The following is a 16,353-nucleotide window of genomic DNA, read 5'->3' on the forward strand; positions in this document are numbered from 1 at the left end:
GTCCATGACCAGGGTTGCAGTCTGCTGCTTTTGATACTGAAAAATCAAACTATGTTTGATGGTGTCTCTACTCCAGTTTTTACAGAAAGAATATATTGGTAAACTTTTGAACCGCAGCAAAGATTTGATCTTATTTAATAATCTGCCTTCCTTTCAAAAACAAATGCACATAAATGAAATCGAGTATTTTTAAACATGCAACAGTCTTTATTTAATCTCACAATCACAAAGATAACAAACACACTTTCTAGGTTTAAGAGCAAAAAATAATGTTAAACTTGAAAGTTTATTCCTGAAAAAGTCTTAAGGTATTGCCATAAATCAATTTATTGATAATGGGTTGCTAAACTATTGCAGATGGAAAACCATGCTAATAAAAATAAAATAAGCAATAATGTCACACAACAGCCTCAATTTACTCGCTGCAGTCAGACTTTTTGATACTTTTCTCTGAGGTTTTAGAGCCGACAGATACTTTACAAGTAAAGACGCGGTCGGTAATCCACTCGGAGGGCGTGATGGTTAAGAAGCTGCTCAAACCGAAGGTTTTGTCGGGTTTCTGTTCGGCGGTGCCGGTAAAAACCCCGCCAGTAACTGATTTCCCGCCGGATGTCCAGCTGACATCAGCGAACCCAACAGACATCTGCGCCAGGCACACCACCGTGGCTTTATTTGTCTTCAGCTCCTCGCTGGATGGAGGCAGGAGAGAGAGGGTAGGCGCAGCAAGAGAAGAATCTGAAAAAGAGAAATGATAAGATATCGGGTTCATTGAAAGGGTGCTCATATTTTGTCCAGCAAATATATGTATCGCACATTATGTAGAAATAAAAGTGCTATTCGAACAAACGCTTACAGATCCAAACAACCTTTGCCGTGTAACATTCCAGTGATTTTTTTTATTTATTTCCACCGCCTTTAAACTGAGTGAAAAATCGACTGAACGATGTTTTCTGTTACAGTCACGTCATTTGCACCAAATTTTGAATGACAATATAAATATTAAAATTTCAAATAAATCTGTCAGTGATATTACATTTTGAGGCTCAATGGCTTAATAGACTTTGTGTTTAACGCATAATCAATAAATAATTTAGGTGTTACGATGAAAAATGGGAAGTTCATTAAAGGTGTATATATTATTGAGTTAAAGGACAATTACTTGCCCTGTATTAAAGCAAATATAACATGTCAGTTTTACATAAAATTTCTCAGTAAAATATTACAGAATATTACATTGTTCTCAAAAATAATTTAGCAAAAAACAATACCAGGATTCCAAACGAAGCAAAAGGACTATATTTTTTGAATATGAAATTTTTTATGAATTGAAACCTACAGAGAAAAGAATTCAGACATGAAGCATGGGTTTTGTATCTCAGCATTGAATTGAAAGAGATGTAAACAACGCTACATTTGAAAATATTTTAAGCCTTATTTAAAATCCAAAAATTTATGTCAGACAGAACAACACAATGTCATGGAAAACTACATATTTAAAAAAGTTTGCAAAGAAATGAAAAGAGACTTACCAGCGACAATCAGCTTGGTGCCTTGGCCGAATACCACAGTGATACAGATGATGTACACCCCCGTACAAAAACCTCAGCTCAGCTTGAACACAGCAAGAGGGAACTGAAACACACTGTGAGAACAACCCTGAATGCTGACAGCACATCTGTAATTCCTTTCAGAACCATGTAAATACGGACAGCATATCTGCAATATCCAAACAGAATCAAAATATAAATCTGTATAGCACATCTGTTCTTCCCGATTTGAACCCCCATGTCAACCTATACAACCTAGCTGTAGCTCCCTAACAGATCCCACAGGTATATCTCTACAGCACAGCTGAGGTTCCCTAACAGATCCCACAGGTAAATCTCTACAGCACAGCTGTAACTCCCTAACAGATCCCACAGGTAAATCTCTACAGCACAGCTGTAACTCCCTAACAGATCTCACAGGTAAATCTCTACAGCACAGCTGTATCTCCCTAACAGATCCCACAGGTAAATCTCTACAGCACAGCTGTAGCTCCCTAACGGATCCCACAGGTAAATCTCTACAGCACAGCTGTAACTCCCTAACAGATCTCACAGGTAAATCTCCACAGCACAGCTGTAACTCCTTAACAGATCCCACAGGTAAATCTCTACAGCACAGCTGAGGATCTCTAATAGATCCCACAGATAAATCTCTACAGCACAGCTGTAACTCCCTAACAGATTCCACAGGTAAATCTCTACAGCACAGCTGAGGATCCCTAACAGATCCCACAGGTAAATCTCTACAGCCCAGCTGAGGGTCCCTAACAGATCCCACAGGTAAATCTCTACAGCACAGCTGGTCTGGTGTGGCTCTTTCTTCACTTGGAGCTCCTGCCCCTCTAATGCTTTCTGCACTGACCTGCTGGGCCCTGATGGCAGCTGATGGATCTTATAATCTCATTCAGTTTATCTCTGGCAAAGTGTCAGACCCATTCAGTAAAATAATGTTTACATTTTTGGTGAACCCTCTGATTGCTTATTAATCCAGACCAGGTTATTGATTCTTTAACTATCCCAATAGTCCCTCCCTGTCCCCCTCACCTGATGTCCATCACAATATGGCTGTCATGCATAATCCCTGTGAATCCCACACATTAGTGGAGATTAAGGTCAGTACACTTTCAGTGTAAAGTGCTTTAATATCAGGACATAAAAGGTATCATATAATGAAATTTCCCCAAATCAATAGACTCTTTATTTACTGTATATGTGGGAATAATTGGATAATATAAAATATAATTTTGATGAAACCAGTCTCCCTCACAGTCACCATGAGTGCGTGACAACACTACAGACTACCGAGACCTTTAATCAGGCTTCAGATATATGCAGTTAGAGCAGCAGAAATACACATACAGTAATCTGGACTGAATTTGCATTTGTAAAAATAAAAAAAATAAATTAAAAAAAACTGTTCCACTCATGGTATGTTACAAATATACACAACAGATTTGGTTGTCATTTTCGTACAATGAGTTGTTAAGAAATTATGAGAAGGAAATAATTTTAAACTTTTTCTTTGTGAATATATACTTCTGTGCCAGTTTGGCAGCCTGTTGTGTAAGTTAATGCATATAGAATGTATTTTTGTGTATTGGGGAATAAATACTACGGTACATTCTTAGTATTTGACTGAGAAAAAGGGTTCCCGCACAGAAAGATCCTGCTTCAGCTGTAAAAAAAAAAAAAAAAAAAAAAAAAAACACTCATCTTCTATGAGGTTATTGAAGCAGCTTTAAAGAAGAAGTGAAGCTCAGAGGTTTTTGTCATGGTGTGAATCACTGTGATATGTCCTCTTTAGCCGTGTCATCCCATGTTTTACAGTAATACACTGCTGAGTCTCCTGCCTCCACATTAGTAATTATTAACTGATGATCTGCGTTACTCTGGGCTGTGGAGGTAAAGCGGCTGGAGGAGAACCCAGCTCCATAGTTATCTGGAGAGCTGTGTGTGTGGTAGAAACGCAGCACATACTGAGGAGCACTGCCTGGAACCTGCTTGTACCAGTAAACATGATATGGATCATCTCTGGCTATATTACAGTCCATTGTGGCTTTCTGCTGTTTATTCACACTCAGCACTGAGGGTTTCTGTGTCAAAACCTTCTGGCCACTGACACCTGTGAAAGCAACAACAGAAGACCTTATTTTAAAATGTGTCCACAAAATAACCGATCTGTACTTCACCCGTACCCGATTAAAGCACATATATTTTCTTACATGAGAGCACAGTGATGAGAGTGCAGAGTGTCCCCAGCATGTTGTCAGTGTGTGGTGTGAACGGCCCTTACTGTCCAGCTGAGAGATGAGCAGGTTGGAGTGTGAGGAGAGGAGAGGCTGCAGGACCCAGCTATAAGGGGCCAGTCAGTACGATGGAGAGGGAGGAGCCTGTGCACTCAGCCAATCAGAGGTTTTGAGGAACAGAATAATTTTTTTTCCAGTAATTCTGTTTCTCATATGGGAAAGCAGTTGTCAGTTATGTTTCAGCGGAAAAAAGCAAGAGCACATTTCACCTGTTGTTTTATATGGCTTTCACACAGGTTCAGTTTTTCAAATATTCACTTTCATTTCTGCAAGTCACTATATTTTCTTAAACACCTTCATCATGAAATTATGGATATTGCCTGAGGACAGAAAACAACAATTACCTCAGTGAAGAATTACTGAATCTATTAGATTCTATGCACTGATAGTGGTAGTGTGGCATGATTGTTGAGGAACTGGACCTTGAAATATAAATAAGACTGGGTTCAGTTACTCGTTAGGAACCTGAAATGCTTCAATAGAGATCCAGTTGTATTAAAGGGTTCAATGTAGAAGAATGCAGGCTGTGTAAATCTCACTGGACAAGAGTTTCTGTGAAATGCCTAAATTGTTCTGCATTGCCATTTAAGAAAAGTCAAATGAAATAAAATATAAGTTGCCCATATTATTTCTGAGAACTGTCTTTTGCCTCTACAGTTGAAATGACTCTCAGAATTAGCTGATTAAATGATCTACCTGGGCTTTTAAAATGAACAGTAAGGGAGGTGGTGGGGCCTGATTTGGAGGAGTGGCATCTCTATACTCAAGTGATGACTCTGCTATAAAACTAATTTGTAAAGAAAGATGCCATTTTGTGAAGATGTTATGTGAGCACTTGCTCACATTATTAGTTGTTCAGTTTGTAAATTAGGTGGTGAATGGCGGTGGGTGCTGCTCTGCTTTGACTGTTTAATGTGGAGTTTCCCAAGTATGACTTTGCAAACATCTGAAGTACAGACACTACAGAGCACCAGAGTGACTCGCTACCTCCATGTGCAACTCCTCGTGTGGGAGTTTTAGGGGGGGAGGGGACCAAGAGGCTCTGGAGCTGCTGATTCAGCATGTGGCGGTGATGCTAAGAAGTGCAGCTTGGAGTACATCCACACAGTTACAGAGTGCTATATCAGGATTTTGTAATATTTCATACATTAGCCGCCAATGAAGGCTGAAAGAACAAGTTATGCGGATTCCTTAGCCAGGCAGTGACTTTAAATCATTGGTTGTGGAACACACCAAAAGCCAGCAGGCACTGTGGCCATCCAAGACAGACTACACCTGTGGTCCGGGCCTCATGCTGTTACTGACATGGTTGAGAAGTCCTGGCGCTGCTTGAATAAATTCTCAACCTGCTTCGAGTATGAAGTTCTCTCCTTTCTGAATCAGCTTTAAAGCAGAAGTAAAGCTCAGAGGTTTTTGTCATGGTGTGAATCACTGTGATACCCACCCTTTAGCAGAATCAGCCCATGTTTTACAATAATACACTGCTGAGTCTCCTGCCTCCACATTTGTAATTCTCAATCGATAATCAGATTTACTCTGATGACTGGAAGTGAAGTGGCTGGAGGAGGAACCAGCTCCATATGTGGGTGAGCTCCAAGCATGATAGTCAGTTAGCACAAACTGAGGAGCACTGCCTGGAACCTGCTTGTACCAGTAAGCACCACTATTAGTCACAGCCCCGAGGTTACAGTCCATAGTGGCCGTATCTCCTTTCCTCACTGACAGAACAGGAGGCTTCTGTGTCACCACTGTCACTCCCCTCACACCTAGAAAATAAAAATCTCATGTAAGAAACATTAATGTTACGTTTGGATTTTAAAATAATTATAAATATAAGTTTCTTACATGAGAGCACAGCGATGAGAGTGCAGAGGGTCCCCAGCATGTTGTCAGTGTGTGGAATGAACAGCCCTTACTGTCCAGCTGAGAGATGAGCAGGTTGGAGTGTGAGGAGAGGAGAGACTACAGCATTGCTTATAAAGGAAAATGTGAAGGGACGAGCCTCTGAACTCAGCCAATCACAATTTCCCTAAAGCTAGGGTTCAGCCAGTCAGCTGCTCGCTGCAGATTTCATACAATTAGTCATATTGGAGATATGCACATCTTGCACATAAGTGAAATGTTATTCAATTCCTATTCAGTCAATAGGAGTGTGTGAACATTCTGTAGTCAGAACCTGAAGTCAGAAGAAATATTGACATTGTTTTATTAATATAATTAATGAAGCCATTAATAATATCAGCACCTCAGTAATTAAATCACATGTTCATATTACATCTTAAACCATCATTGTTGTAAAAGGTAATTAGTGTGAGCATTGTGTACCCTGGGTAATGCATATTTATATCAATGATCTTTAAACATCGTAAGGAGACAGAGATTGCATGACGTGGGGGCAGCGTCACATAATGATTAGGAAAATGGGCGTGTGACTCCAGAGTTATAGGTTGGATTCCCGGGGGGGAAATAACTGTTGTTTCCTTGAACAAGGCACTTAGCCTAAATTGCTCCAGTAAATATTCCGCCTTACAAATGAATTGTATGCAAAGGATGCAAGCAGTTTAAGTTGCTCTGGACAAGAGCACCTGCTGAATGCCTTAAATATAAATGTAATGGGGTAGGTTTTGCTTCAGAAGAATGAATAATTTCCATGTGCTCAGCATGTAGGCATTTATGTTCTTTTTTGGGGAAGATATAGCATGTACAAAGTGAAGTGCCTAAACAGTCGACTGGCTGGATTGAGTTAGACACGGTGAATGCTTCTATTATTACAGATGCCAAATATACAAACACTTCACTGACTGTTGTTTTTTGGTGACTTCTTGCTGATTGATATTTTTGATTTGGCTGCTTGTAGTTGTCCAGCTTTGGCAACTGGAGACTTTTATTTGCTAACGTTGCTTAAATGGCTCTATGGCTGAGAGAGCCTGGTTCAGCTTGAGTGAATGCACATCTTCTCTCCTTTCTGAAGCAGCTTTAAAGCAGAAGTGAAGCTCAGAGGTTTTTGTCACGGTGTGAATCACTGTGATACCCACTCTTTAGCAGAGCCATCCCATGTGGTGCAGTAATACACTGCTGAGTCTCCTGCCTCAACAGTTTTAATTATCATTCGATAATCAGATTTACTCTGATGATTCAATGTGAAGCGGGGAGAGGAGAAACCAGCACCATATGTGGGAGCGCTGTTTGAATGGTAGAAATACAGCACAAACTGAGGAACTCCGCCTGGAACCTGCTTGGTCCAGACAGCCCTATCACCCCCAGTCCCAACATTACAGTCTATAGTGGCCGTATCTCCTTTACTCACTGACAGAAAAGGAGGCTTCTGTGTCACCACTGTTACTCCACTCACACCTGGAAAGTAAAAAATGATTTATGTTGTTATGTGATCAACATATGCACAAAATTTTAAAGTAAATGGGTGAGTAGCAGATTCTTACATGAAAGCACAGTGATGAGAGTGCAGAGTGTCCCCAGCATGTTGTCAGTGTGTGGTGTGAACGGCCCTTACTGTCCAGCTGAGAGATGAGCAGGTTGGAGTGTGAGGAGAGGAGAGGCTGCAGGACCCAGCTATAAGGGGCCAGACAGGGAGATGGAGAGGGAGGAGCCTGTGCACTCAGCCAATCAGAGGTTTTGAGGAACAGAATAAATTTTTTTTCCAGTAATTCTGTTTCTCATATGGGAAAGTAGTTGTCAGTTATGTTTCAGTGGAATAAAGCAAGAGCACATTTCACCTGTTGTTTTATGTGGCTTTCACACAGGTTCAGGTTTTCAGATATTCACTTTCAGTTCTGCCAGTCGCTATTTTTTCTTAAACACCTTCATCATGGAATTATGGATATTGCCTGAGGACAGAAGACAACAATTACCTTAGTGAATGTATTAGATTCTACGCACTGAAAGTGGTAGTGTGGCATGATTGTTTAGGAACTGGATCTTGAAATATAAATAAGACTGGGTTAATTTGCTTGGCAGGAACCTGAAATGCTTCAATAGAGACCCAGTTGTATTAAAGGGTTCAATGTAAAAGAACGCAGGCTGTGTACATCTCACTGGACAAGAGTCTCTGAGAAATGCCTACATTTTTCTGCATTGTCATTTAAGAAAAGAGAAATGAAGTAATAGATAAGTGGCTCATATTTTTTCTGAGAACTGTTTTGCCTCTACAGTTGAAATGGCTCTCAGATTTAGCTGATTAAATGATCTACCTGGGCTTTTAAAATGAACAGTAAGGGAGGAGGTGGGGCCTGATTTGGAGGAGGGGCATCTCTATACTCAAGTGATGACTGTTCTATAAAACTAATTTGTAAATGAAGATACCATTTTGCGAAGATGTTATGTGAGCACCAGCTCACATTATTAGTTGTTCACCCTGTAAATGAAGTGGTGAATGGCGATGGGTGCTGCTCTGCTTTTACTGTTTAATTTGGAGTCTCCTAAGTAAAGCTTTGCAAACATCTGGAGTACAGACACTACAAAGCACCAGAGTGACTCACTACCTCCATGTGCGACTCCTGGTGTGGGAGTATCAGGGGGGAGGTGACACAATCCTGTAGGATTCCTGCTCTTCTCCTCTAACTACAATCGCTGTCTGAAGATGGGGGAGCAGCATTTGCTCCAAGAGGCTCTAGAGCTGCTGATTCAGCATGTGGTGGTCATGCTAAGAAATGCAGCTCGGAGGACATCCACACAGTTCAGAGTTACAGAGTGCAATATCAGGATTTTGTAATATCTCATACATTGGCAGCCAATGAAGGCTGAAAGAACAAGTTATGTGGACTCTTTAGCCAGGCAGTGACTTTAAATCATTGGTTGTGGAACAGACCAAAAGCCAGCAGTCACTGTGGCCATCCAAGACAGAGTACACCTGTGGTCCGGGCCTCATGCTGTTACTGACATGGATGAGAAGTCCTGGCTCAGCTTGAGTAAACTCACATCATGCTCCGAGTTTGAAGTTCTCTCCTTTCTGAAGCAGCTTTAAAGCAGAAGTGAGGCTCAGAGGTTTTTGTCATGGTGTGAATCACTGTGATACCCTCTCTTTAGCAGAGTCATCCCATGTGGTGCAGTAATACACTGCTGAGTCTCCTGCCTCCACAGTTTTAATTATCAATCGATAGTCTGATTTACTCTGGTGATTGGAAGTGAAGCGGGGAGACGAGAAACCAGCCCCATAATTGGGAGAGCTGTAAGAGTGGTGGAAATACAGCACATACTGAGGAACTCCACCTGGAACCTGCTTGTACCACCAAGCACCATAACCAGTCACAGTTCCGAGGTTACAGTCCATAGTGGCCGTATCTCCTTTACTCACTGACAGAACAGGAGGCTTCTGTGTCACCACTATCACTCCACTCACACCTGGGAAATAAAAAGCTCATGTAATAAACATTGTTACATTTGAATTTTTTAATAATTATAAATATAAGTTTCTTACATGAAAGCACAGTGACGAGAGTGCAGAGTGTCCCCAGCACGTTGTCAGTGTGTGGTGTGAACGGCCCTTGCTGTCCAGCTGAGAGATGAGCAGGATGGAGTGTGAGGGGAGGAGAGGCTGCAACACCCAACTATAAGGAGTCGATCAGGGAGATGGAGAGGGAGGAGCTTCTGCACTCAGCCAATCAAAGGTTCTGGGGAACGAAAGAAGGCTCCCTGTAATTGTGTACCTTATACCACAAAGTGGCGGTCAACTGTACAGTCAGTTATTAATGCATTGTAATTGTTCAACACCATCATGAAATAATGCGTATCACACAAGAAAAAAAGAGGACAAAGACCTGTGTGAAAAATTACTGAATCTTTTAAATGCTACCTACTGATCGTGGTAGTGTGGCATAATGATTAAGGAACTTCACTTTAAATTCCAAGACTGTGTTTCAGTTATTCAGTGGGAACCTGAATTGCTTCAGTAAAGATTTAGCAGTATAAATTTATTCATTTACAAAATAATGTAAGCCGAGTAATTCACTCTGGATAAGTATGTCTTCTGAATGTATAAAATGTTACGTGATACCATTAAACAGAAGTCCAATGTTCAGTAAGGGAGGAGGTGAGGCCTGTTCTGGAGGAGGAGCATCACCACTCACAAGGGATGACTCAACTATGCAACTGATCTGTGAAAGAAAATTTCATACTGTTTACTTAGAGCATCAGCTCACATTATTAGTGGTTCACTCTGTAAATGAAGCGGTGAATGGCGGTGGGTGCTGCTCTGCTTTCTTTGTTTAATTTGGAGTCTCCTAAGTAAAGCTTTGCAGATGTCTGTAGAACAGACATTACAGAGCACTAGAGAGTGAGTCACTGCCTCCATGTGTGAATGCTGATGGATGCGGCGTGACTCCTATGGGTGGGAGCATTAGAGGGGAGGGGACAGAACCGTAAAGGATTCTTGCTCTACTCCTCTAACTACAATCTCAGTCTGGAGATGGAGGAGCAGCATGTCATGGTGATAGAAAGAGGCGCAGACGTGAAGGTACAGCCACACAGTTCAGAGTCACAGAACGCTGTATCAGGATTTAGTGATATCCTACACATTAGCAGCAAATGAAGACCCACAAAACAACTTATGTGATTTATTGAGCCAGGTAGCGACTTAAATAAACCAGCATGTGCTCTGGCCCTCCAGGAAGGGTTTCTAACACCAGTGGACTGGGCCTCATGCTGTTACTGACATGGTTGAGAAGTTCTGGCTCAGCTTGAGTAAATTCATATCCTGCTCTAAGTTTGAAGTTATCTCCTTTCTGAAGCAGCTTTTAAAGCAGAAGTGAAGCTCAGAGGTTTTTGTCATGGTGTGAATCACTGTGATACCCACTCTTTAGCAGAGCTGTCCCATGTAGCACAGTAATACACTGCTGAGTCTCCTGCCTCTACAGTTTTAATTATCAATCGATAGTCTGATTTACTCTGATGATTGGAAGTGAAGCGGGGGGAGGAGAAACCAGCTCCATAGTCAGTAGAGCTCCAAGAGTGATAGAAACGCAGCACAAACTGAGGAACTCCACCTGGAACCTGCTTGTACCAGTGAGCAGCCCAATCAGTCACAGTCCCGAGGTTACAGTCCATAGTGGCCGTATCTCCTTTACTCACTGACAGAACAGGAGGCTTCTGTGTCACCACTGTCACTCCACTTACACCTGGGAAGTAACAAATTATTTCTGTTGTTAAGAGATCACCATATGCACACAATTTTAAATAAAATGGATGAGTAGCAGATTCTTACATGAGAGCACAGTGATGAGAGTGCAGAGTGTCCCCAGCATGTTGTCAGTGTGTGGTGTGAACGGCCCTTACTGTCCAGCTGAGAGATGAGCAGGTTGGAGTGTGAGGAGAGGAGAGGCTGCAGGACCCAACTATAAGGAGCTGGTCAGGGAGATGGCGAGGGAGGAGCCACTGCACTCGGCCAATAAAAGATTCTGGGGAACAAAAGAAGCCTCCCTGTAATTGTGTATCTCATACCACGAAATGGCTGTCAATTATACAGTCAGTTATTAATGCATTTTAATTGTTCATTACCATCATGAAATAATGGGTATCACATGAGAAAAAAAGAGGACAATGACCTGTGTGAAAAATTATTGAATCTTTTACATGCTACCTACTGATCGTGGTAGTGTGGCATAATGATTAAGGAACTTCACTTTCAACTCCAAGACTGTATTTCAGGTATCCAGTGGGAACCTGAATTGCTTCAGTAAAAATTTAGCAGTATAAATTTATTCATTTAAAAAATAATGTGAGCCGAGTAATTCACTCTGGATAAGTATATCTTCTGAATGGATAAAATGTTACATAACACCATTAAACAGAAGTCCAATGTACAGTAAGGGAGGAGGTGGGGCCTGTTCTGGAGGAGGGGCATCACCACTCACAAGGGATGACTCAACTATGCAACTGATCTGTGAAAGAAAATTTCATACTGTTTACTTAGAGCATCAGCTCACATTATTAGTGGTTCACTCTGTAAATGAAGTGCTGAATGGTGGTGGGTGCTGCTCTGCTTTCTTTGTTTAATTTGGAGTCTCCTAAGTAAAGCTTTGCAGATGTCTGCAGAACAGACATTACAGAGCACCAGAGAGTGAGTCACTGCCTCCATGTGTGAATGCTGATGGACGCTGTGTGACTCCTGGAGTGGGGGTGTCAGGGGGAGGGGACAGAACCGTAAAGGATTCTTGCTCTGCTCCTCTAACTACAATCTCAGTCTGAAGATGGAGGAGCAGCATGTCATGGTGATACAAAGAGGCGCAGACGTGAAGGTACAGCCACACAGTTCAGAGTGACAGAACGCTGCATCAGGATTTTGTGATATCCTACACATTGGCAGCAAATGAAGGCCCAGAGTAAACAACTTATTGGATTTCTTTAGCCAGGTAGTGACGTAAATAAACCAGCATGTGCTGTGGCCCTCCAGGAAGGGTTTCTAACACCTGTGGACTAGGCCTCATGCTGTTACTGACATGGTTGAGAAGTCCTGGCACAGCTTGAGTAAATTCACATCATGCTGCGAGTTTGAAGTTCTTTCCTTTCTCAAGCAGCTTTAAAGCAGAAGTGAAGCTCAGAGGTTTTTGTCATGGTGTTAATCACTGTGATACATGCTCTTTAGCAGACCTGTCCCATGTGTTACAGTAATACACTGCTGAGTCTCCTGCCTCTACAGTTTTAATTATCAATCGATAATCAGATTTACTCTGATGATTTGATATGAATTGGGGAGAGGAGAAACCAGCTCCATATGTGGGAGAACTATACCCATGATAGTCAACTAGCACAAACTGAGGAGCACTGCCTGGAACTTGCTTGTACCAGCGAATGTAATGGGGTGGGTGTTGCTTCAGATGAATGAATAATTTCTATGAACTTAGCATGTAGGCATTTATGTTCTTTTCTGGGGGTGATATAGCATGTACAAAGTGAAGTGCCTAAACAGTCGACTGGCTGGATTGAGTTAGACACGGTGAACACTTCTATTATTACAGATGCTAAATATACAAACACTTCACTGACTGTTGTTTTTTGGTGACTTCTTGCTGATTGATATTTTTGACTTTGCTGCTTGTAGTTGTCCAGCTTTGGCAGCTGGAGACTTTTATCGGCTAGCGTTGCTTAAATGGCTCTATGGCTGAGAGAGCCTGGTTCAGCTTGAGTAAATGCACACCATCTTTCCTTTCTGAAGCAGCTTTAAAGCAGAAGTAAAGCTCAGAGGTTTTTGTCATGGTGTGAATCACTGTGATACCCACTCATAAGCAGAGTCATCCCATGTGGTGCAATAATACACTGCTGAGTCTCCTGCCTCCAAATTATTAATTATCAACCGATAATCTGATTCAGTCTGGTGACTGGAAGTGAAGCGAGGGGAGGAGAATCCATCTCCATATGTGGGAGCGCTCCAAGAGTGGTGGAAACGCAGCACATACTGAGGAACTCCACCTGGAACCTGCTTGTACCACCAAGCACCATAAGCAGTCTCAGTCCCGAGGTTACAGTCCATAGTGGCCGTACCTCCTTTACTCACTGACAGAACAGGAGGCTTCTGTGTCACCACTGTTACTCCACTCACAACTGGAAAGTAAAAAAATGATTTATGTTGTTATTTGATCAACATATGCACAAAATATTAAATTAAATGGATGAGTAGCAGATTCTTACATGAGATCACAGTGATGAGAGTGCAGAGTGTCCCCAGCATGTTGTCAGTGTGTGGTGTGAACGGCCCTTACTGTCCAGCTGAGAGATGAGCAGGTTGGAGTGTGAGGAGAGGAGAAGCTGCAGGACCCAGCTATAAGGGGCCAGACAGGGAGATGGAGAGGGAGGAGCCTGTGCACTCAGCCAATCAGAGGTTTTGTGGAACAGAATAAATTTTTTTTCCAGTAATTCTGTTTCTCATATGGGAAAGTAGTTGTCAGTTATGTTTCAGTGGAATAAAGCAAGAGCACATTTCACCTGTTGTTTTATGTGGCTTTCACACAGGTTCAGGTTTTCAGATATTCACTTTCAGTTCTGCCAGTCGCTATTTTTTCTTAAACACCTTCATCATGGAATTATGGATATTGCCTGAGGACAGAAGACAACAATTACCTTAGTGAAGAATGACTGAATATATTAGATTCTACGCACTGAAAGTGGTAGTGTGGCATGATTTTTTAGGAACTGGGCCTTGAAATATAAATAAGACTGGGATAATTTGCTTGGCAGGAACCTGAAATGCTTCAACAGAGATCCAGTTGTATAAAAGGGTTCAATGTAAAAGAATGCAGGTTGTGTAAATCTCACTGGACAAGAGTTTCTGTGAAATGCCTACATTGTTCTATAATTTAAGAAAAGTCAAATGAAATAAAAGATAAGTTGCTCATCTTTTTTCTGAGAACTGTCCTCATGGAAAATAAACATATTTTCTGTTAGTCTGTGTTTTGCCTCTACGGTTCAACCACATCCTAATTGCACATGGTAATTTGTGAGAACTTTGTATGCCCTGGGTAATGAAGACTTCTATCAATCAGAGAATATCCTTTACAACATTTTAGGAATAAAGAGATTATGTAGAGGAAGGGCAGTGTGGCATAATCGTAAAGAACCTTGGCTTGTGAGTCCAAAGTTGTAAGTTAGATTCCCAGATAGGGAGGAAATGTTGTACCCTTAAGGTTACAACATTAAGGTACTTAGCCTAATTTGCTTCAGTATATATCCAGATGCGTAAATGGTTTGCATCTAAAGAATGTAAACTGTGTAAGTCACTCTAGACAAGAGCACCTGTTGAATTCTAAAAATAAATGTAACAAGCTGGGTGTTGTTTCAGAAGAACAAATAATTTCTGTATGATTGGCATCCTTACCATATAGTGATTTTTGTTTTCTTGTTGGAAAGGTATAGCATGCATAAACAGAAGCACATAAGCAGCTGACCGGTTGAGTTGAGTTACATGCTGTGAAAAGTGTTGTCATGGCAGATGCCAAACATATGTTCACTTAACAGACTGTTGTTGTTTGGTGTTTTTTTGCTGATTGACTCGTTTGATTGTCTCTCTTATAGTTTTCCTGAGCTTTGGCAACTGGAGACTTTTCTCTGGTAATATTACTTTGTAGACAAAATGGCTCCATGGCTGAGAGAGCCTGGTTCAGCTTGAGTAAATGCACATCTTCTTTCCTTTCTCAAGCAACTTTAAAGCAGAAGTAAAGCTCAGAGGTTTTTGTCACGGTGTGAATCACTGTGATACCCACTCTTTAGCAGAGTCATCCCATGTGTTGCAGTAATACACTGCCGAGTCTCCTGCCTCCACAGTTTTAATTATCAATCGATAATCTGATTTACTCTGGTGATTGGATGTGAAGCGGGTGGAGGAGAATCCAGCTCCATATGTGGGAGCGCTGTTTGGATGGTAGAAAAACAGCACAAACTGAGGAACTCCACCTGGAACCTGCTTGTACCACCAAGCACCACTATTAGTAACAGTCCCGAGGTTACAGTCCATAGTGGCTGTATCTCCTTTACTCACTGACAGAACAGGAGGCTTCTGTGTCACCACTATCACTCCACTCACACCTGGAAATTAGGAACACATGTAAGAAACATATACATTACATTCACATTCTAAAATAAAGATGAATATAAGTTTCTTACATGAGAGCACAGCGATGAGAGTGCAGAGTGTCCCCAGCATGTTGTCAGTGTGTGGTGTGAACGGCCCTTACTGCCCAGCTGAGAGATGAGCAGTTTGGTGTGTGAGGAGAGGAGAGGCTGCAGCACCCAGCTATAAGGAGTCGATCAGGGAGATGGAGAGGGAGGAGCTTCTGCACTCAGCCATCCACGTTCCTGGGATCGAAATAAGGCTCCCTGTAATTGTGTACCTATACCACAAAGTGGCTGTTGAACTATATATCAGTCCAGTTTATATGCATTTTTAATGTTCCCACCATTTAATCTATGGGTGTATCTACATGAGAAACAAAGAGGACAAGACCTTTGTGAAAAAGTATTGAATCCTTTAAATGCGACCTGCTGAATCGTGGATTGTGGCAATATGATTAAGGCACTTCTTTTCAACTCCAAGACTCTGCTTCAAATACACAGTGGGAAACCTGAATTGCTTGCCGTAATATTAAGGCGTATAAATTGATTAATTTAAAATAATGTGAGCTGAGTAACTTCCGCTCTGGAGAAACATGCGTACAAAATGTCTAACATGTTACGTAATGTTCATTAACAGAAGTCCAATGTTCAGCAAGGAGGAGGTGGGGCCTGTTTCCTGGAGGAGAGGCATCACCACTCACAGGGGATGACTCAAATATGCAATGATCTGTGAAAGATAATTTCATACTGTTTCACTTAGAGCTCGCTCACCTTGATTAGTGGTTCCATCTGTAAATGAAGTGGTGATTGGTGTGGTGCTGCTCCTGCTTTCTTTTTTTTAATTTGGAGTCTCCTAATAAAGCTTTGCGATGTCTGTATAACCGACAATCACAGAGCAACCAGAGAGTGATCCCGCCTTCCATGTTTGAATGCCTGATAGGACG

General features: G+C 41.6%; 1 long non-coding RNA gene and 1 gene segment (V, D, J or C); both read right to left on the bottom strand.

The window, feature by feature from the left end:
* Positions 1-184: 184 nt before the first annotated feature.
* On the bottom strand, positions 185-9,365 carry LOC135247139 (Ig lambda chain C region-like). The segment is given in 4 exon segments: positions 185-735; positions 1,530-1,559; positions 8,882-9,211; positions 9,288-9,365. Coding segments are annotated over 3 exon segments (609 nt in total).
* LOC135247140 (uncharacterized) lies at positions 3,573-6,874 on the bottom strand. Its single transcript, XR_010328092.1, has 2 exons — positions 5,699-6,874; positions 3,573-3,669 (listed from the first exon to the last, which is right to left on the bottom strand). It is a non-coding gene; the product is annotated as an uncharacterized LOC135247140 (long non-coding RNA).
* Positions 9,366-16,353: the final 6,988 nt, after the last annotated feature.

The sequence above is a fragment of the Anguilla rostrata genome, unplaced genomic scaffold (genome assembly GCF_018555375.3).
Source record: "Anguilla rostrata isolate EN2019 unplaced genomic scaffold, ASM1855537v3 scaf1085, whole genome shotgun sequence".
Classification (NCBI taxonomy): domain Eukaryota; kingdom Metazoa; phylum Chordata; class Actinopteri; order Anguilliformes; family Anguillidae; genus Anguilla; species Anguilla rostrata.